The 21694-nt window shown below is 45.9% G+C and overlaps 1 protein-coding gene across 2 annotated transcripts; it reads left to right on the forward strand.

Moving 5' to 3' along the window:
* The first annotated feature begins 5085 nt into the window (after window positions 1–5085).
* On the forward strand, window positions 5086–15114 carry NRN1 (neuritin 1). Of its 2 annotated transcripts, XM_073332123.2 has the most exons (4): window positions 5086–5702; window positions 5877–5992; window positions 10267–10411; window positions 13938–15114. In XM_073332123.2, exons 2-4 carry the CDS (start codon window positions 5878–5880, stop codon window positions 14170–14172), a joined length of 495 nt encoding a protein of 164 aa, XP_073188224.1. In that variant the 5' UTR covers window positions 5086–5702; window position 5877; the 3' UTR covers window positions 14173–15114. The 2 variants fall into 2 exon arrangements, with proteins under 2 accessions (XP_073188224.1, XP_073188226.1); XM_073332125.2 differs by lacking the exon at window positions 5877–5992 and having other exon boundaries at window positions 5179–5702.
* Window positions 15115–21694: the final 6580 nt, after the last annotated feature.

Consider the following 21694-nt stretch of genomic DNA (forward strand, 5'->3'; position numbering starts at 1 on the left):
ACTGTTATCATAGAATCATAGAATATCAGGGTTGGAAGGGACCTCAGGAGGTCATCTAGTCCAACTCCCTGCTCAAAGTAGGACCAATCCCCAATTTTTCCCCCCAAATGGCCCCCTCAAGGATTGAACTCACAACCCTGGGTTTAGCAGGCCAATGCTCAAACCACTGAGCTATGCCTCCAGGGCAAAAGGAAATTTCCTCACCTCTTACGCAGATCATGTAAGTGCCAGGCTGAACTGAGCACAGGGACTGCTCCCCCATCCCAGAGGGAGATGCCCCACAGGAGGTGATACTGCCAGCATTTTAATCAGTGCTGTGATTATTATCTGACCCAACTTCTGAGTGATACTGTCAGAGATTATGATGATTACTTACTTGCATTAACAGTAGTAGCTTCACTGAGATCAGGAACCCTTTGGGCTAGGCAATACTGGGAGATAATCGCCACCCTGAAAGCTTTCAATTTGAACAGTTCGGATAGACAAAGCGTGGAAGGGGAAACAGAGGAAGTGTCTTGTCCGCACTTACACAGGTGGCCAATGGTAGAGCTGGGAATACATCCTAGATCTTCTGAATTCCAGGCCAGTCCCCAACCAGCTGGACCAAACTGCCTCTTTTGATGATAGTCTCTGGTAGATTTAGTCATGATGGTAAGCCTAAGGCTAACTGAGGAATACATTTACTTAACAGATTTACACCATTGCCAATGATAACATGCTAAGCATGTGCCTACAGCAAAAACAGTAATTGCAATGGGCAGAAAGAAATGCTGAAGAGATCTTTACCCTAAGAAACATTGAAAAGAGTTGTTGATAATGAAAATGTCTTAAGGCAATGGTTCAGTGACAACCAGGGGTCCGGATCCCCCTGTGGGGCGGGGTTGGTTCGAAGGGGTCCGCCAAAATAAACCGGAAAGCAGGGCCGGCATTAGACTCACTGGGACCCAGGGTGGAAAGCTGAAGTCCAAGCCCCGCTGCCCCCGGGGCTGAAGCCGAAGTCCAAACAACTTAGTTTGGCGGGGGCCCTTGTGGTGTGGGGCCCTGGGCAATTGTTCTGCTTGCTACCCCTTAATACCGGATACAGCTGAACTTCCCCAAAGTTCAAGGTTATCCAGAGGTGGTTTAGTTTAGGATCATTTCTAGCTGGAACACCACCAAAGCCACTGCTCTTGTGTTCCAGAAGCAGAAATCCTACAGAAAAGCCTGCTCTCAAGAGATTTTTGACCCAGTTTGTCAGAGGTTCAGATACCTCTGAACTGTTAAACATGGATCTGAAATGTTAAACAAATCAAAACTCTACAATCTGTTTGGTTTGCATGTTGGAAATTGTCATATAGTCAATTTCAAAGCAAGTTTTACATGTGCTATGGTCAAAAGTAAGTTCAAGACACGCCACCTCATACTAGCTAAGCCCTAACTTGCAGCTAGACCTTGTTTACCCTTAGGAAAAAGTAGGAGACACAAGTATGATAAAAAAAAAAACAACCACCACCACAAACCTTTATCAGCATGGCATGGGAGTGAAATGAAAATTCCTCCTGCTGCAGCTCTCTCAGTACTTGTACTCTTGAACTTGTCACATCCCTTCGATCATGGTGCTTTTCCAAGGGTGCTTTAACAAACTGACTAAAATACCAACAGCCCAGCTGCAGGCTGACCAGCATGTACAATGTTTCCATTCAAGCACCTTGAGCCTACAGCCCACCCATCCATCCCCTTTTATTTGCTGCTAATGCATTAAATCAAAGATGCAAAAGACCTACTGGGTCACCTCACTGATCTTTGCAGGGACAATGGCAGAATTCTTCCCTATGGTATATCTATCTCTGTCTGTTGGCAGTAATTCTAGAGCAGCCATTACCACATTTGAACGCCAGATACTGTGTTACCTTTTTTTGCCTTAAATCCAGTTTAGATTCAAATATCCCTACTGGAGGGAGCTTCTATCACGTCACTTGAGAGACTATTTAACATCTTCAGAGTATAAATTGGTTAGTCTCTAAGGTGACACAAGTACTCCTTTTCTTCCTGTGATGTTGGGACTTGAGCTTTCCCCAGCAGTCTAGAGACCTGATTCTATCCTTAATTCTGCCATGCAATCACTTTGGGACCTGACAAAAGACACTTTCCCCTACCTTGTCCCTATCTGGAAAGTAGAGATAATTCTGCTTATCTACCTCTGTTAATCAGTTTGAAGTCTATGGATAAAAGGGTGTTATATAAGTGCAATGGGTAAATTGCATGTTAGTATTACCATATTAACAGATCTCACCATCAAGAGTTTTTGCATCTTACTCTTGATTTCATGTAATTGCTCCTAGTTGTACTGACTCACTTAACCCTAAATAATCCCTCTCCCTTCTCCGTGACCTTCAGACCCTTGTAGACGGTCATGTCTCCCACCCTCTTACTTCTAAGCGTATTGCTTAGTCCTCTTCCCTTCAGGCCATGGGGAAGTGAAGGGCTGTTCTTTTTTAAATGATGCTTCTCAGGCATTGCTGGTATAAGGAGCTGCACTGCGCAGCACTCACTGCTGCTGCTGGAGTAAAACTACTTAATTATATTTACTCATTAGGAGCAGGGGGATTGAAAATCAACAGCAGCCCTCACATTGCCTATCAGCCAGCCTGAAACAGGGGTGGGAGGAGCTGATTTGGGGGCAGTAACTTTGTGGTTGGATCTGACTGAGGGGTAGTAATTATGGTGGTGAAGGAGTGGCTATTCTGTGGGGAGAGGAGCCGAGTAGAGGGGTGGTAGGAAGACATGGGCAGGGGTTGGTAATTTTGTGGTGGAGCACCTGAGTGGGAGTGGCTACTCTGTGGTGGGGAGAAGGTAGGTAGGAACTGGTAATTACAAGCAAGTGAAACCTTTAGGGTCACTGGGTTCAGTGTGGCTACACAGGGTGCAATGCAGGGCAGAAAGGAGACCCTGGTGGGCAACAGCAGCAGAACATCTCCATGAGCTGCTTGTGTTTGCTCCCTCTGCAGACACAGGGTCTCAGTTTGCATTAGCCAGAGCCAGCACTAGCCGTTTTGGCACCCTAGGGCTACTGCTACCTGAGGGCAAGTGGGCCACATTTAAAAGGGAAACACTCCCCCTTGAGAAGCGGCCCATCTGGTACATGCCCTAGACAGGTACCTATGTAGCCTACCCTAGTGCTGGCAGCAGGTCCCCCTCTCCCTTAGGGGAAGATACATGTGTAACCCCCCAGGATCAAGTGTATGTTATACTTCCCCCATTTTGGGCCTAAGTCCACAGAGGGGCTTTTTAGGTCAAGCTGTGAAGCCTGGTGTTTTCAGTTCTGTCAGTGTTCAGTCCCCAGTGTGTTAGCCAAGATAACAACATGCACACTCTACTGAGCTGAGCCAGAGCTCAAAACCCTTAAGGCCAGGCAGGGGTGCTGACAGACTCCCACCGAATTTGCCCTCATGCCTTGAGCCTTGCACCTGGGGTGGTGAGGGCAGCGCAGCATTCAGGGCCCCAGGGGAGGGTGGGGATGGGGTGGAAAGGATGGCACTGCAAGGGCACTGGTTTGCCTGGACAGCTCCCTTATTGTCTGGCGGGGGCATCCCTGCTCTGCCTGACAGGAAAGCCCCCCCTCCCCGCTCAGGCTGGAATAAGGAGCTGGTCAGACCAGCACCTGCAGCATCCACTTCTGTTTGTGCAGCCCCCAGCTCTGATCTGCCTCAGGCCCCAGCCACCGCCCCTAATACACACAGTAGGAAAGAAAAAGGCAGATGGGGCAGGCAGGCCCTGGTCTCCCTCAGGATTCAGGGCAGGCAGCCTGGCAGAGATAAACCAGCTCAGCAGCCCTCCCCAGCCTCATCCAGGTGACGTGATAGGGGAGGGATGGGGGGAGACTCCTGAATCCTCCGCCCATTCCTCACTGCAGGGGCCAACCCCGACAGACCCAGCAAAAGCCAGTCTCCCACCCCCACTGCTGCAAAGGGTTGGGGGGGGGGAGGCTTTCTTCCGTGCTATCCCCACCCAGGCAGGGAGGGAGAGAGATGCAGTGAGCTGTAGCTCACAAACGCTTATGCTCAAATAAATTGGTTAGTCTCTAAGGTGCCACAAGTCCTCCTTTTCTTTTTGCTGACTATACAGGCTAACAGGGCTGCTACTCTGAAATCTTCCACAACAGGATGTACTCCTCCTTGTCCCCCCTCCCTTCTGTCTCCTGGAGCGCGGCAAACCTCCCCACAGCCTTTCGGGCCCCCTCAATATCCTCACCTGGTGCCAAATGGATGGCTAGATCTCTCACTAGCCGCTCCTGTTGCTCTGCAGGAGAGAGGGCTCGAGGGATAGACAGGTTCGCTGTCTGCGAACAGCCCCCTCATTGGATTTGCATGCCTTAGAAAGTATTATTTTTGCATCTCCTGGCTAAAAAGAGGAAACACACAGTCACGCCCCTCCCATCGAAAATAACATTGGAGGCTTTGTGCTACCAGCCTGCATCCCCAGGAAGCCCCAACGGGCCTGGCTAGGGATCAGATGTAACGCTGGGCTCTACTCCTAGGTTCCCGATCTATTTGCCAGTTGCAGCCCCGTCCGTTATGTAACAAAGCAGCAATGCAGCGGCATCGATTCAGACAGCACAGGGGGGGCATGTATTTTATAATACGTTAAAAAGCCAAAACCCCTGGAGGGCGGGAGAGCGGGTTAAAATCGTGAGGAGAGGTTATTCCAAAATAAAAAGAGGGGGGAGGGCGGCAATTTTGCAGCCTGGCTCCTCAGCGGTGCCCTAAGTAAAAGCAACGCCATGCAAAAGCGATGCAAATGATTTCGGGTTGCTTCTCTATCAGGGCTAATTATTATTATGTGGCTTAGGCTCAGCACAAAAGAACCAACCCAGCATGCCGGCAGCCTGTTCGAGGCCAAGCTTTAGCCCCCGGGTCGCCTGTTGCTCTTGAGGAAGCGGCCAGCTCTGCAGGGTGAGGACAAGCCCGCAAGGATCACATCTAGCGGCCGGCGTGTGCCAGGCACAGAGAGTGTGAGGCGGGAAGCTGGACGCAGCTGTGCAGTGAGGAGAGAGGGGGGGAGAGAGGCACACGCCAGGCTTAACAGAAGCTGCTCTGCTTGTCAGGCGCTAGCTGCGGTGTTTGGCCATGGGGACGTGTTACTAACGACGGCAGGAGTTCCTCCCGGGCCAGCTCCTTCTGGTGGGCTTTTGTTTGTTGTCGGCGCTGTTGCAGGCGCGTGGAGAATCCCGGGTTCCCCTAAAGTCCTGCAGGGTCACGCCAGCAGCCCGGGGGAATTTCACGGCGGGGAGGAGATTTCGTGGCGATTAATGGCAGAGAGCGGGCTAAATCCAGGCTGGGATGCCTATAAATGGCGTTTCTCCTTCCAAGGTGCACACTAAAAAAAAAAAGAAAGAAAGAGAAAGAAAAAGAATCCGTCAGTGTCATTCCCCCACGTCAGGGCTGGCGGTGGGCGTGGGGCTGTACTTCCTCCGCCCCCTGCTAATGGAGTGAACCATTCCCAGCTCTCCCTTCTCCCTCTTTCTCCCCTTCTTCTCCATCTCCCCCTCGCCTGCAAGGTCTCCGCTGCTGGGAACTTGTTGGCAATGCCTGTTTTTCAGCTTCCCCCCACGTTTTCCAAAGTAACTATTTAAAGATCTGCAGTCGCAAATGGTTTTACTAAGTGTAGGATGGGACTTAAGTTGAACGGCAGATATATTTCTCTGATCCTTGCTGTACAGATAGGTAAGTGGACCGCCAAATTGTGTCTCAAGTTGTCTGCACCAAACCCCATTTGATGCATGCAGAAACGGAATGTCTAAATAACCTGAAATGATTGGCATGGTTTGTGGCGAAAGGGACCGGGCTATGTACTCTCCTCGCTGGCTCTTTTTAACGGCAATTTTCGTGTTTATTCAGGATGCCAAGTGCTGAAAGAACAGCTTTTCCGCAGGAAAGGGAACGAATTCTTTTTCGTCTTGAACCACTTTTGCTCTTCCTTATTGCAAACCAGACGGATGAAATGCTCGTTAATGGTTAGGTTGCTTTCTTTTTCTTTCCCTCCTCCCCGGGAACGATTACATACGTATTTCTTCCTAGATCTATGCCGCCGACAATTCAGTGGTTCCAATGCGAGGACATTTATTTCTTCCCTAGAGGGGCAGGGAGAGATGAGAAATGGAACAAAATGGCTAGAGAGCGGTCTAGCTGGAAAGTTTATTTGCAGGCAATCAGGGAGGTGCAAAGGGGTGGCAATGCTGTCTTTTGGAATGTCAGGGCTCTCCCAGCTGCCGTGAAATTTTTTGTTAAGTGGGATGGTGAAACAAAACCAAAATCTAAATCTTCTTGCCTGAGCATTAATTTTGTATAAACTAAGAGAACCTGTCACTGAAGCACAGGTGCAAAATGCCTATTCTTTGAAAGGGAGTTACTTACAATAGCACAGATTTCCCTCCACCCTGGTTTGTGTGTATATATGTATGTGTGTGTGTGCGTGTGCATTTCTTCTTGCTGTTGTTTGGGATTTTGTTGTTGCTGGGTTTTGTTTGTTTATTAGATTAATTTTGTTCAGTGTTTCCGATGAAAATATTTTCACAGTTACAAACATTAGAACAGTTTTAAAGTTTGCCACTCCTTTGATTCTGCATGAGGCACTAATAACCCAAAAAAGCCCAAAAGAAATTCCCTAGCATTATCCAAAAAAAAAAAAGATCTTGGATTAAAAAATAATTAAAACACATCCTTTATCGATACATTGGCAGATTACAAGAGAAACCCTTGAAAAGATTTTCTGCAAAGGAATTCTGTCATAATAAAAATACTCAATTTTGCTGTTTAAAAATCATTTCGCTCTGTCGCTTTCCTAGCTAGCCGATCTCTGCAGCATTGGGGCGGGGGGAGAGTGGAGAAAAGGCAAAACGCGATGGAAATAAATTTCGCATCGATGGGGTGGGGGTGTGGGGAGGAAACCCTAGAGACGAAACACTGAACTCGGGAAAATGTGGCTAGAATTTGCAAACCTCAAAATTCATGTCATATTTCAAACAGAATAATTTCAAAGGATGTCATTTTTCAGGACATATGGCCTTTTTAAAACTACATTTCCTATTTTTAAAATGTATTTATTTATTTGATTGGGGGAGGATGTGAGGATAGGAAATTTTACCAAGAGAGGCATTTTTTCGCCGTGAATTTTACATGTTCTTGGCACTTTATATGCACTAGATCGTTCGAAAACGTGCAGGAATTTGGAAAGTTCAGATAAAAACAGTGCTGCAGACCTCAAATATTATTAAAGTGTAGATATTTTGGGGGGAGTGAGGAAAGGGATGAATTTTCGGATCTTATAGTCTCTTCGGTGAGCAGTTTGATTTTATTTTACTCCGAAGTCTTTATTACTATATTGAAATAAGGTGCCACCTCTGTTTTGTAAAGAGAATAAATGCCACATCCAGTGTAGAGTTGTATTTACCTCTGCTGGTGAATTACTAAAGGTTTCCTATGAAATGGAAGTTTGTCGCATTAGTTTGGTGTCCCCCACAATGTATGTATATCTTTGCACCAATGCCTTGGTCCTTATGAATTCATGGCTGGAAGCTGTCCGAAACCACTTACACTTTGACAAGAAAGGTGGCTGAGGGAGGGAAGCGGGGGTTGCAGGAGCTTGGAAGGTGAGACAGAAAGACAAATGACGCGGGGAGTAGACGGAGCTAAAGAATATTAAACGTAGAGAATAAGCAGCAAAATTAAGGAATGCAAAAAGGATCAATTATGGATGGACCCTTTCGCCCTTATGCGTTGCAGATGGGCGGCACTTTCCCCTTTCTCTTTCAAACGACCTAATTCAAGAGAAATCCCATTGTTGGGTAACTCGGGAGAAACCCAGTCTCGTTTCTTAGAGCACAATTGCCCCCAAAGCCGCTGACAGCGACAGCATGCTAACCATGCAATTAGCTGCACCTCATTTCGCTCTCGCGCCCGCGTGTGCTTTGAGCAGGCCTCTCCTTCCGAGCACGAAGGCAGTACAATGGCACTTACGAATTATTATTGTTGCCATCGCATCTTGGCGCCCGGGAGGAGTCGATTCATAGGGCAGATCATTTGGGAGCCTGTGTTTTCAAGAGTGACTTGTAGCATTTTGCCGCTTGGAAGTGGCGTTTTCGCCCTCCTCATCGGCTTGCATGGAGGGAATCGCGATGGCTTTTGTAGGATCTCTCTCTCTCTCGGGATGTGCTCAGCTCTGCGATTTGTTTGCATGTTTTGTACCGTAGCCAATGTCTGCCCCCCCCCCCCACCTCCCCGGCGTGTTTTGACGTGCGGGTGGGCGGCGGTGGTGAGGGGTGTGGTTACTAAGTCAGGTTAATGATGAATCAAACGGGGAGGGGTGATGGGGTTTCTGAGTTGAAACGGAGCCTTTTGGAACCAGCCATTTACTTCGTAATGGGAGCACCTTAAAAAGAAGCAGCCACGTCCCCCAGGGGAGTCTCTAGGGTAGACTTTCTTACCGTTGCAATCCCAGGCTCCCGACCCAGTGTGTGCCCCCAGCACTTGGGGCAGGCTCCTGAAAGCAGCATGTGAAAATGGCAGCTCCCTTCACCCGATTACTGTAGGTGGCTAAAATGTCCTAGGCATGGGGGGAGGGGGGAGCAGCCGAGAGCCCTGAGCTCTGTTGTTCAGGATCAAGCCAGTGATCAATTAAACCAACAAGTCTCTAATTCCCTTTCATTTGCAGAGGGATTGATAGGGATAAATAGCCCGTATGCTAGCGAATCCCAGCCTGTCAGCTAGAAATTGTATCTGGTGGTGGTGTTTTTTTCAAACAGACAAATCAATTGAGTGAGTCCTGACCATGCAGGCGAGCAGAGAGAGAGAGAGAGAGAGCAAACCATGGTGACACCCCAAACCTCCCTCAGCACCACTGCAACTGGAGAGGCTAGTGGCTGGGAGGGATTTTAGAAATAACATCACTTAAAAGGTATTTACAGAAAATCCTCCCAGCAAGACAGCCTGGCTTCCCCTTGCATGAAAATCCACTAGATCCCTCAGCACTGTGTGGATTTCATTGCAAGGGGAAGAGATCGGGAGGGAGCACCTTCTTCCCAGCAGGGTCAGTTTTCTGTGTGGCTAGAGACTGAGCGCCTGGTTGATGGACTAAGCTGTAGCTAGACAGTTTTCAGAAACTTCTAGCTCTCTAGGCAGAGTGGTACAGAGAGGAGCTGAGGTGACGTGAGGTAAATGATGCTCTTGTGTCTCCACGTCGATCCATCTGGCTATGAACATGTCCAGAGACACACAGTCTGACATATAAACCACAGGCGTCTCTCTGGCACCCATCTAGCTGCAAAACTACGACATAGGTGAGGAGTAATTTCACACATACACAGAGAGAAAGAGAGAGAGAGTCTGTAACTCTAACACTCAGTCCATCGGTGGATTACACAGGAGGGCATTTTCATTTTTTTAAACAGTGGGAGGGTCTCAGTGTGTGCCAGTGAATAGCAAAATCCGAAAGGTGCAACATGGGAAATATAACCAGGAAAAGATTTCAACGGTGGAAAAATTAATTTCTCTTACTAGCGATTGCAACCCAAAACCTTTTCATTCCCACCCCACGCTGTTGCACCATCGGAGGGAGAAATCTACGTGAGCCGTTTCAGTTGGAGCCCCTTTGCGTGGTTTGTGAATGTTTTCCTTTTCCTCTCAGAGAGGTTTCATTTTTTCGCAGCTATTTCCCCTGAAATAATGAAGTGCCCTTAACAGAGTGTCCGTGTGTGTGTGTGGGTTCGGAAGCAGAATGTTATAACAATGAAACGCATCCCGGGAAAGGAAAGAATTCAATTGAAAATTGCCTTTAATAAACAACCTAACGGTAATCAGGACTGTAGTGGGCCACGCTACTGTAAACTAAACTCAAACATGCAACGGGAGAGAGAAATGGAATAAGAACTGACGGGGGCGCACACAAATCGAAGGCACAAACCCGCTCCCTGAATGCCTTTGACTCTAAACCTGTTGTTCTCAGCACACTTACCCTCATTCAAAATGAATCCCGTCTGCTGGTGAAAATGCCCAAACAGGAAAACTGGCTTTTTGTGCTGAGAAGGAAGCAAGGCGGTTTGCAACCTGGCGGGTGCACAAGAATGGGAGCTCTTCCTGTCTACGACTTTGATCCCTAATATATGGTGGTGGTTGGGGTGTGGGGGAGGGAGGAGGTTGAATGGAGCTCACAGACACGTGGGGGTTGGGTGCTGCACGGTGTTACTTGTGTTGGGATGTGTCCGGGCTGATGTGGTGCTGCTCTGTTCCCCAGCGTACCTGGTGCAGGCGGTGAGAGCCGCGGGGAAGTGCGATGCGGTCTTTAGGGGCTTCTCGGACTGTTTGCTCAGACTGGGCGATAACATGGCCAACTACCCGCAGGACCTGGACGACAAGAGAAATCTCCAAACGATCTGCTCGTAGGTCTTCCTATTTCGTTGTTATTCCTCGTCACGGATCGCGAGGGTTACATGCGGGGTGGTTATTCGACCCGGTTATTTGAAAGGGAAATGTCACTGGCCGGGCTGAAAATCCCGCTCGGTTTGCTGCTGTGGCTGTGTTTCTCTGCGTAAAAAGAAAGGGCTTGTACAGAGCTGCAAGGCGCTGCCCTATTTGCAGTTGTCCCTGGCCTGAGCTGGCCTTACCTCCGTCCTTATTGCCCCGCAGGCTGAAGCGCCAATCAGAGCAAAACGGTACTGCGAGGACAGATTTAACCTGCGCGCCAGCTGAGCCATTCAGTTCGTTTCCCCGCTGACTATGTATTCCTTTGGCTTCTCTTCTCTTTTTCTTGCCCTCTGCATTTTTTTTTTTTTAACGCCGATGGTCCCTTCCCAGTTGATCAGTTCAAGGCCCCAGGTGTGCCATCCAGCGTTAGCTGTCAATGCAAATAGTCATTTACATGGGTGGTGCCGGTGCAAATAAAAATGAAGGTCGGAAATCCAGCATGGGGTTGGCAACATTTGGCTGGCCCTGGCTCTTCTTAAAGGCCGGTTTTGTAGCTAACGAGTTGCCTAAAACAGGATCGTTTTTGCAAACCCCCTAAGCAGCGAAATTCTAGGGCTAGTCTTGTTCTTCATTGACTCTTCCGATTCTTTATTTGTTGTGGGTCGAGTTCTGATTTCCTTACTCTAGAAATGTGGGACTGTTTTTTAAGTCTGCTACTAAACAACACGAGTAAAGAGATCAGAATCTGGCCCCGGAATGAAACAAAATAAATTAAGATGACAACAATGCAATCGAATATACTGTGAAATAATAATAATAATTAATAATAAATAGCACCTTGCCGCCTTATTAGAGAGAGGTATTTCTCCACGATCATTCAGATCTAGTTAGTTTCATTTTTAGAGTTAATAACATTATTGCTTATATAAGGCGTGAATAATGACTTGGGCTTGTATAGAAATACTGGTGTCTGAAGAGGGACTGGCACTGAAATGATCTCTGCAGGCTGAGACACTGGGATGGTTTCTCTGCCAAACTTTCAGTCCTTGCGGAAGGAACACTGGGCCAGACCGGGCAGGGAGTTCTTAAGCACAACTTTCCATAGAAGTCATTGCAGAGTTTTGCTTCGACTCCAGACTAAGCGCCTGGTAGGGTCCATTGCTTAAAGAAATGTTGAATCGTGATTCATTTCGCCCACATTAAAAAAGCGTTATCTCCCATTCCTGACTCTTTACTAGGGACATATGAAGGTTGTTGGTGAGAATAGAAGGATAAGAGCTAATGCTTCATTTCTAAGAACTGTCCATTAAGGGGTTCTTTGTTTGAAGATAGTAAGGCACCGTTTGCATTTTAATTTAATTTTTTTAAAAATCCGTTTATAGGATTTCCCTAATTGCTGTTTTCCTGCATAATCCTGAAATATCCGGCAAAATAGTCATATTTAGAAGCCAATGCGGTGTCATTGGAGTGTAACGTCTTTCTTGAAACATAAAAAAGGAGTCCGAAAACAATGTACATTAAACGGAAACATTTTTTTTTTAAATCAAGACATGTTAACCCAAAAGATTATGTTGTGAAACCCATGTGACTTCTCTTTCTGTCTATATATTTCTGATCGACAGTAGGCTGCTATCTGCAGCGTCTACTATGCCGGTACGTGGCTTGAGTGGCCAGCTGCAATGTACCCGCTGTGCTGCAAGTAGAATAAATACATAAATAAGGGCCCTAGCATTCTAATCTGAAGCCTTTGTCCTAGATACTGTTCAGGAGTTAGCTTCTTGTCCAGTGCCACCTCCCTATGCCTGATTTCTTTAAAGGTTTCTCTCTCCCTTTCTCTATGCCAGTATGTGTATTGAAAGAAGATCAAGGAAGATTTAATTTTCCTTTGGGAGATGCAGTTATAGCAGAAATACTGCAGGAGAGGCATACTCTCAGCCTTCTTGGCATCTCAATATCTCATTATTTATTACAAATGTAGCAAACACTGGAGTCTACAACCAGTGTAGAGTGCTCATAAATTAGAGGCTGCAGGACTGCTTAAAAAAAACAACCGAAAACTGAGCGCCTGCCTGAAAAACCAGACCAAACCAGAGAACCGTCACAGGGGCCACACTGATTTTAGATAACCTAGACTACTACACAGAGATCTGCCAGTCTCCTCTGAAATGAGACAATCCTGCTTGGAGTATAGATTTAGCCTCGAAATCTGCTTTTGGTTTGAGTGAGAAAAATGGGAAAGCAATTTAGGAATATTGGAAAATTTTCCAAGGGGGTGAGTAATTTCTTATTTTAAACACTGAAGGATCCTGGGCTCACTTAAATCACTGGACAGACTTCCCCTTTGTCTCCAGCGGGGCTTTGGATCAGGTTCTGATTCTGAAATTACAGGAATACTGTCCCTGTAATTTCAGAATCACTGACCTGGCGCCTGATCCAAAGCATTCTGCAGAGAGGTGGCTGGTTTTCTGTGCAATGAGGGCTCGAGCTAAAGCCCTCTGAAGTCGGTGGAAGGTTTTCCTAGATGGGATCACCAACGTGGTGCTTTCCTGTCAAGTAACTTTGTTTTAGGAGCTTTAAACTTTGGCCGATTCCATCGTTCTGGAAGAGTAAAAGCAAAGCTCACTGCACAATAATACAGTTCATCAGCATCAACAACAAATAAGACCCTCCAACAATAATCATGCTAAGCAATAAATAAATATAATCATGATAATCATCACAGCTAAGAAACACCCTCCTTAATAAAGTCAGACAGTTAAGGAAGGTTAATAATAGGCTTTTTGTGGCTATTTCCCCCCGGAAGATGTCCATCTATTCTGTGAACGCAAAAGGCACACTTTCTACCCCTGCCTAGGATTTATGGAGCTATGCGTTAGACCCTAGCCGCCTTCCCTTCAAAGGCTGAGATTTCGATGTCTGACTCCTTGCAAAAGCCTAAACCAAAACGTTACCGCGTAAATACAGAATAAGCTTGCTGGGTGTAGCCGCCTTGCTTCTTCAGAATGGAAGCAAGCCGCCCGCTTAGGGGGCGTTTGGGGATTAAGATTGCAGTCGCTCCTGAGGGAGCCCTGAACCAGAGCTATTGACTGAAGGCTTGATCCTGCTCTCATTGAAATCGACGGCCCCGCCCCCAGTGGTTTAACTGGGAGCAGGAGCCGAGCCTAGGCGCAAAACGAGCCGGTTGTGCGTAGGGCTGCTTCTACTAAGGTTGCAATTCGGAAGGCAGCAAGGGCCAAGGTTTTGAAAAAGCGACTGTTGATTTTAGGGGCCTCAATTTTGCAGCCCCCCAAAGGGGGAAACTTCTTGCAGGGGCCTGATTCGCATAACTGGGGGGTTGGGCACCCGTCATCGCTACACACATTTGAAGCTGTTGGGAGGGGCGGGGTTGGAAGGGGAGCGTGTGGGGCGGGGGGAGAATCAGGCGTGGGGCTGGCAGGTTGTTGGACCATCTTGTGCAGCCAGTGACCTGGCGCTTGTCCCCTGTGTTTGCTTCTTCCCCAGGTACTGGGATGATTTCCACTCCTGCACCCTCACAGCCCTCACGGATTGCCAGGAAGGCGCGACAGATCTTTGGGAAAAACTGAAAAGGGAATCCAAAAACCTCGATTTTCAAGGCAGCTTATTTGAACTATGCGGAGGAAGCAACGGGTCAGCTCCTTCCCTACTCCTCCTCCCTGCCTTCCCCCTGCTCCTGCTGGCTCTCTCTGCAGCGCTAGTGACCTGGCTCTCCTTCTAGGAGGTCTCTCCTGGTAGACCACACATACCCACACACACACACACCTTCCATATACTGGATTTATAGAGGAAGTGTCCATCCGTTTTTTGGGGACCGTTGTGATGATCTGTGATGATGAAACATCCATATAGGATTGTGGAAACGTTCTCTCTTTATTTTGTGTTTTATTTGCCAAATGTTACCAAACAATGAGCAACAAACAGCCAAAATCGGACCTCAGCTTTAGTGTCTCTTCAAATAAAAATAGAAAACCCGAGCCCTTTGTGCAAAAGAATCTCAGGAATGGCTTTGGGCCACCTAATATTAATAATCTTAATAAATAATAAATAATAATAATAACAACCACAACAACAACAACAACAAAAGACGGGCTCCTCTTATAATATGAAAGAAAACGATGAGTTGAGAAAAAAGGCACTGGAAATGAATCCAAGATTGATATCCACGTGTGAAGCATATGGTGAATAACTCACAATCTATCATCTTTCCTCCACAGTCGCTTGTTTTTTGATCATTCCACTGCAAAAATAAATTTCCTCGAGGGGAAAAACGAAAGAAATGGACAGCTAAAGAAAAAGAAGGAAGGAAAGAGATTGTCTCTAATGACTGAAGGATTGAATGCTGCTAAGATTGCTGAGAGTTTAGCTTTACTTGGTGTTGTCGAAGCATCTTTCCGAGTTCACTGCCTTTAATTTCCCTCCTCCTCTCTTGTTTTAGATGTTACACATACCGTAAAATACCTGAATATCCAACAGTATAGATTACAAAAAGGGGGCTTAAATGTAAACTTAAAAATACAGCATATTGATTTTGACAAAAAAAGAACCTTGATTTTAAAAGAAAAGATGTAATTTAAAAAAGAGTTTATTATAAAGCTAATTCAGCAAAAAAAATTTGCTACAAGTATAGAAAGAAGTATAAAATAAAAAGTATTGTTTGAAATGAGGGTGTCGTTTTATTTGTAAAATATGCATGGTATATATCTATTTAACTGGACAGGCTTTTAATATAATGGCGGCTAAATGCAGAGCTGCTAAATTAATTAACATCGTCATCTTGGAGCAAAGAAATATAGAATTTCTAAACTAATTAACAGAGCCCTTGAAAAATAATGCTAAAAAACTCTCCCTAAAAACAGTCCACAATACTCCTTTTCTAAAACGTGGGACTCCTCTTCTGTGACTGCTTACAGAGGGAACCAGCCCCCGCCAGCCAAAGTGAGTGCCAGATGTCAGTGGGAACTCGGGGTACCCGAGCAATGCAGGACGGGCTCACAGGTCTAGCACGGCTGCATTTGGAGCAATTTGTCAAAAATCCGCCCCGATTATTCTTCCCTTTATCCACACGCGCCGGTTTTGCTGGCACAGCAATTGCTGACGGCCTTATAGGCAGACTATTTACAGCTATATTCTTTCCAAACCTATTTAGAGATTTAAAAAAAAATAAAAATAAACCTATTTTGCTGAAAAGGAGCCTGTTTATAGCTGTGGAGGGGAGAGAAAGCAACCACCATTAAGATGCTGCAAAGGAGGGACAGAAAGCGGCTGCCTGAGATCAGATGAGTCCTTTCATAATTAATAAGACAGCTCGGCTGAAATAGCCAGGAGACTGGGCCCTATTGATTTAGCAGCAGAAGCTGCTGTAACCTTGTCTATTTATAGGATTTTGATGCCTTTATGGAGAAGTAAACATCAAGGAATAAACACATCCTTTCTACCTATAAGATGAGAGCCCTGCTGAGAGGGAGGAAGCTGGGAGGAAGGGAAGGAGGGCTCAGAGTTTAATTTTGATCCTGCAATTCTAGTCATACACATTATTTATTCTGGTGCGGGAGGGGGATGTAATAATCCCCCTTCTCCAACATATCATTATTCTCTCCCCCCCCCAAAGGTCTGTAAAGTCTGAAATGTAATGTGTAAGCAATAGCAAACGTTCCCGTTCATAAATCAAACAGTGGGTTGCAATCCAATCTGCATTTCCCAAACGTATTGAATCCCAGCAACAAATGGGCCCCGGAACTGAAGCCAGCAGCCTTTAGCACTGCAAGCGATGTTGATTTTTAATGATAAAATACATTGGGGGGGAGGGGGGAATCACCAATCTATGCAAAGCTCAGCCTCATTTCGTGGGCATTTTTCCACCTTCCCTTCCCTTCTTTCCCACATTGGCACTGCCAGGGAACCGTGGGCTTTCTGCGAATGGCTTTTCCCAGATGATCAAAATTTAGATCGCTATTAAAAATAATCATGACATCACACGTTGCTATTTATTTTAGCACCAACTGACAGCTGCAAAAGAGGGGGAAAGGGAATGGGAGAGTTCAGGCAGACCCTGCACTGCTTTAGCACCCGCTAGAGTTCCCACTGAAGCAAACAGCAAAACTCCCATTGATTGCAGTGGGAGGAGAATCGGGTCCTTCTTCGGGCCAAAGTCCCACTGAAAATTTGCCCGTGTAAGGAGGATGGTTTTTGTTTGTTTGTTTGTTTTACTGCTAGTAGTTAAATCAATTTCCGTAAGGAGCTAAATCCTGCTGACTTTACACGTGGTCAAATCCTGTTACCTGTAGCAATCCCACTGACTTTCTCTCCCAAGCAGGATGTGGTCACGTGAGTCTAGTTTAAAGTCCCCAATCCGGTAGTCCTTACTCAATAAAACTTCCACTGAAGAAAATAGATCGGATTCCATTTTGAGAGAGAGGTTTTGTCTGTATAAGGACTGCAGGACCAAACGCCAAAGATGTGCCATTCTATTACAGAAATACAAATTGAATCTGGATTAAAATGGCTTCTTAGTTCTTTCTATTTCCAGATTTTGTTTTAAACAATAGTGGCTTTGTCTTAACTGTATAAAGCAATCTCAAACTCTTTGGTAAGGGGATCGGTTTCCATCTCAGTAGTGCGTTCAAGAGATTTTCAAATTAGAATGAATGAATAATAAATAATCTCTCTATATTTAGCAAATACACAAAGTCGTTCTACATGGCGACGAGACGGCAGACAGAGGGCTGATGGAATCATAAGCATGTTTTTTTTTTAAGTTAGTGGCTGAGCCAGTGAGAGACAAGGATGCTAGGTTATTTCATTTGAATTTTTTTTCTCCTGGGGTATTGCAAATTGTTTCGATTTTAATATCAATCTTCTTAGAGTTTTAGAAAGGAAAGGATTTGTTCAATAGAAGCAAAATCTCACGGGAAATCTCCCATCCTGGTGTTATTCCAAATGCACCAGCATGCAGATGTGCCTTTCTAATTGACAAACGCCTGCTTTCGGAAATCACTGTCTAATGACAGGGTAATTCCAGGCAATAAGATGAACAAGGATGCATATGTTATACATAAGTCTACATTGCATCGCCTATATTTATTTTATATACACAGCAACCGGGCTATAAATAATGACTTACCCAGCTTTCTTTTCCATAAATGTATAAGCCACCCACACAACCTTCTGACAGAAAGAAGAAACAACAACCCAAATCAGAGAGAGGAGACTGCAAAATAAGCTAATAAAGACCCACCAAAGGCATCCACCAAAGTGGCATGGAATAAGGAATGGATTTGAACGACCACATAACTATTCTTGCAAAATGGGATCTTCCCCTTGCTGAAACCATTGGGAGTTTTGACACTGACTTCAGTGGGAGCAAGATCAGCCTGTAACTTCTCAGCCTAGACCGTTTCATTTGTTTTCCACTTACAATTAAAGAAAAGGCCAGGCGCAAAATGACTAACTCCCCCTCTGATTTTCCAGGGAGCTGGGAATTACTGTACTAGACATAGCTGATATCAGTTAAGGTGTGCAAATGAGGAGACAAGGAGTTTGTAAATGAACTAGCACCAGGCTTTTTTATAGAGAGAATAGTTAAGCTTCCATCTCTGTAACTGTCTTGAAGATTAGAGGAGTAGCAGCAGAACTGGATTTCAATCTCAGTGTTCTTCCCGTGGCTATTTATTATTTGTATTGTGTTAGCGCATTTGCACCAGTCTTTTGCTCCACAAATATTTGTTTGTTTCTTACAAAACAAACTAAAAAATAGGAGGTGGGAACTGAATTTATTGGACACTTTAAAATATACATATTTTACATAATGTGTTAACAAATCATCTCTGGCCTCATTTAATTACTGATTGCTGATCAAAACCCTGCTCTATGGATCTTCAGACGGCACAACATAGTCTCAAATTATGGTGGCAGGGCTAAAGCCTTCTCAGTGTTTAAGGTTATGAAAATTTTAAGGGTCTCGAATCCCCTGGATGTTATTCTTCTATTTTCTGTTTGCTTTTTAATCCAGAAATGACTATACTGCCATGTGTTTCCAGAGTTTTTCTCCTCAGCTGTGTCCAAACAGAGCAGAAAAATAAATGACCCAAACCTGGTGAAAAGGACTAAGCGAACCAGGTTTGTTTAACCTCGTCTCTCTGTGCCCACCAGCTCCAGAAGGCTTTGTGGTTAGGATAATAGAAGTGATAAAAAGAGAAGAGAGGAGAGGCCAAGAAGAAACCAGCCATGCTCTCTGCTGCACTGGTCCCACTCCCCAATAAGCAGATTTCTTTCAAAGCTGCAGGTGTCCAATTCTCCAGAACCTCACACCATATTCCAGCCCCCAGGCAAACAGGAGCTGGAAAATTTCAAGTCCAAACAAAGGAGTTCAAATGCTCATTCAAACCGAAAGGGACAGAAATAACCCAGCAAGTGCCCTTCTTTGCTAAACTGCAAGGTAAATGGAGTTAACAGAAGCTGGGGCCGCTATTTTCATTGTCAGAGCAGATCTACAGGCCCTAATCCTTGTCCTAGTTCAGTCTGTGAGCAACATCAGACCTGCAGGCTGCTGTCCCCTGAGACTCACTGAAGCTTGTCTCCTTCCTTATGAATTCTGGATAAACTCGTGTTTAGTAACAGGCTGCTCCACTGAATAATCCTCGCCAACTTCCGCCTTTTAACCAGCCACCTGAGCACTGGAGGCGGAGGCTGTACACTGCTTCCTATTCAGATTTGCCTCAGATCACCTTAGAAAGAAGGAAGATTGAGCCAGAGTTAAAAAATGCATCGGTTACCTCTCCATCTGCCTTGTTGCATGATGCAAAGACAGAGAGAAAGATGGACGTGCAACGTTGCAAAGCCAGCCTGCTAGCACATGGGGAATGAACTGGGAAATGTGGTATATGTCCATTACTCAGAATAAGAACATAAGAACAGCCATGCTGGGTCAGACCAAAGGTCCATCTAGACCAGAATCCTGTCTTCCGACAGTGGCCAATGCCAGGTGCCCCAGAGGAAATGAACAGAACAGGTAATCATCAACAACATTTGAATGCAAGGCTGTCTGAGTGCAGGGTACATTGACCTGTTTGTTCACAGTATTATTAATAATTAAGGTTGGGATTCTGCCCCTCTTACTTACCTTAATTCCCACATAGCCCTGTTTAAACCAATGAGCTGTTCTCATGCTCTGAGAGCAGCCCTAGTGAAAGCAGTGGCGCTACAAGCAGAGGAAGCAGCCTGAGTAGGAGTGGCAAAATCAGGCCTGTATTTATTGATTAATTCATAATATTATTTGTATGCCAGTGGGGCCTAGAGATCCCCGCTGAAGGGAACTGAACATTTTAAGTAAAAGGGCCTGATTCACTACTGTGTTACTCCAGTCTTATGCTAATATAAAGTCACTAGTTTTAACGGAGCTACAAAGGTGTAAAGCTGGAGTAACATAGTGATGAGTCCAGCCAAGCTTTTCAGATATGCAACCTCTTTTTGCCTCTGGCTCTTCCTGTTCTCTCCTGTTATCTGCAGCTGTCCTGCTTTAGCTGCTCTTCCTATTTGCAGGCCATGTTTATTTTGTGCCAGGGCTTGCCAGGGCTGAGCCCCGTCACCTCTAGGCTTGGCAGTTCATAGCGCCAGCCTCTCTGCACTTGCCATGTCAGTTATGAAAGTCAAAAACTTGCTTGAGCCCCAGCACCTAATTACTTGAGAGCCCCAGCACCTCTTTCATTACAAATTAAGCGCAGCTTGCAGGAGGCTGGGGAGAGGACTGTGTAGGTAATAGCCTGAGGAGGCATCAAGCTGTCGTCTTCTTCCCAGTGAGTGCAGGGTGAAAACACATTTTGACGGGGATGAGGAGTATTTGGTCTTGGGTAACCCAGCCTATTTACACTACATGAATCCAAAGGAATTTGAGGTGAGGAAGTGGGCTAGGTTTGGCCATCAGGGTCTGGTAACTGGGTGTGCCATAATCACCTCAGCTGGAGCCAGTGGCCACCTGAGTGACAGTCACACCAGGCCCTTGGAGTGGTTTTCCAGCAAGCAGTGCTGTATTATCTTGGGTCAGGTGTCCTTCTCCTGACCAGCTGATGCTTTTGGCTTAACAGGAAGTAAGTCTCTGATGACAGAGTGTGATTGACATGTGTCTGCGCTGGAAAAAAAAAAAGGAGGCAACCAAGGGAAACAAACCAGCAGTCATTATGGGTGTAATTCCCTCCTGTGCAGAGGGCCTACACAGGACCAATGAGCCCACTGAAATCCCACTTAAGCCCTGGGACTTCAGTGGTGCATGTGCCTTGTGCCGCACCTCTGTACAGGGATAAATTCCACGCTGTGGGGATACAGCCCTACACCTGAAAATAGAGCACTTCAGTGACCTGTCTTGTAAACCATGTGTAAGACATCAGATTTTGTAACTGTGATATTACATGATTGAATAATAACCTGTAACATCATGATTTGCACAGTGTTATCTGACCCAATAAAATTACAAGACGGCATGTGTGTGCCTTTGTGAGAGGGAGAGAGATACAGGTGAACCTAAAGTCTGTTTACATCCTTGCTTAGCCCTGGTCTACACTAGGACTTTAGGTCGAATTTAGCAGCGTTAAATCGATGTAAACCTGCACCCGTCCACACGATGAAGCCCTTTATTTCGACTTAAAGGGCTCTTAAAATCGATTTCCTTACTCCACCCCTGACAAGTGGATTAGCGCTTAAATCGGCCTTGCCGGGTCGAATTTGGGGTACTGTGGACACAATTCGACGGTATTGGCCTCCGGGAGCTATTCCAGAGTGCTCCGTTGTGACTGCTCTGGACAGCACTCTCCACTCAGATGCACGATTGTTTGCCGTTGCTCTGACGCAGGGAGGGGCGACTGATGACACGGCTTACAGGGTTGGCTTACAGGGAGTTAAAATCAACAAAGGGGGTGGCTTTACATCAAGGAGTATTTCAGGCAGGACTTCACGGAGGGTTCCAATAAGAAATGGTGCACCTAAGTTATTGTTCTTATTGGAACAAGGAGGTTAGTCTGGCCTCTGATTGATACATGGCTAGATTTACCTCGCTGCACCTTCTCTGTGAGTGACTGCAGTGTGACCTAGAGGAATGAGCTCCCTAGACGGGGGGCCAAGGGCGGGGTTGCAAATGAGTACAAAACAAATCTGGTCTATTTCTTATTTTGATACACTCCATCTATCTTTTACAGCTTTGGCTGGCAGCAGACGGTGCAGAAGGACTGCATGCCATCCACATCTCAGGGCTG

Source organism: Lepidochelys kempii, chromosome 2 (assembly GCF_965140285.1).
Source record: "Lepidochelys kempii isolate rLepKem1 chromosome 2, rLepKem1.hap1, whole genome shotgun sequence".
Classification (NCBI taxonomy): Eukaryota; Metazoa; Chordata; order Testudines; family Cheloniidae; genus Lepidochelys; species Lepidochelys kempii.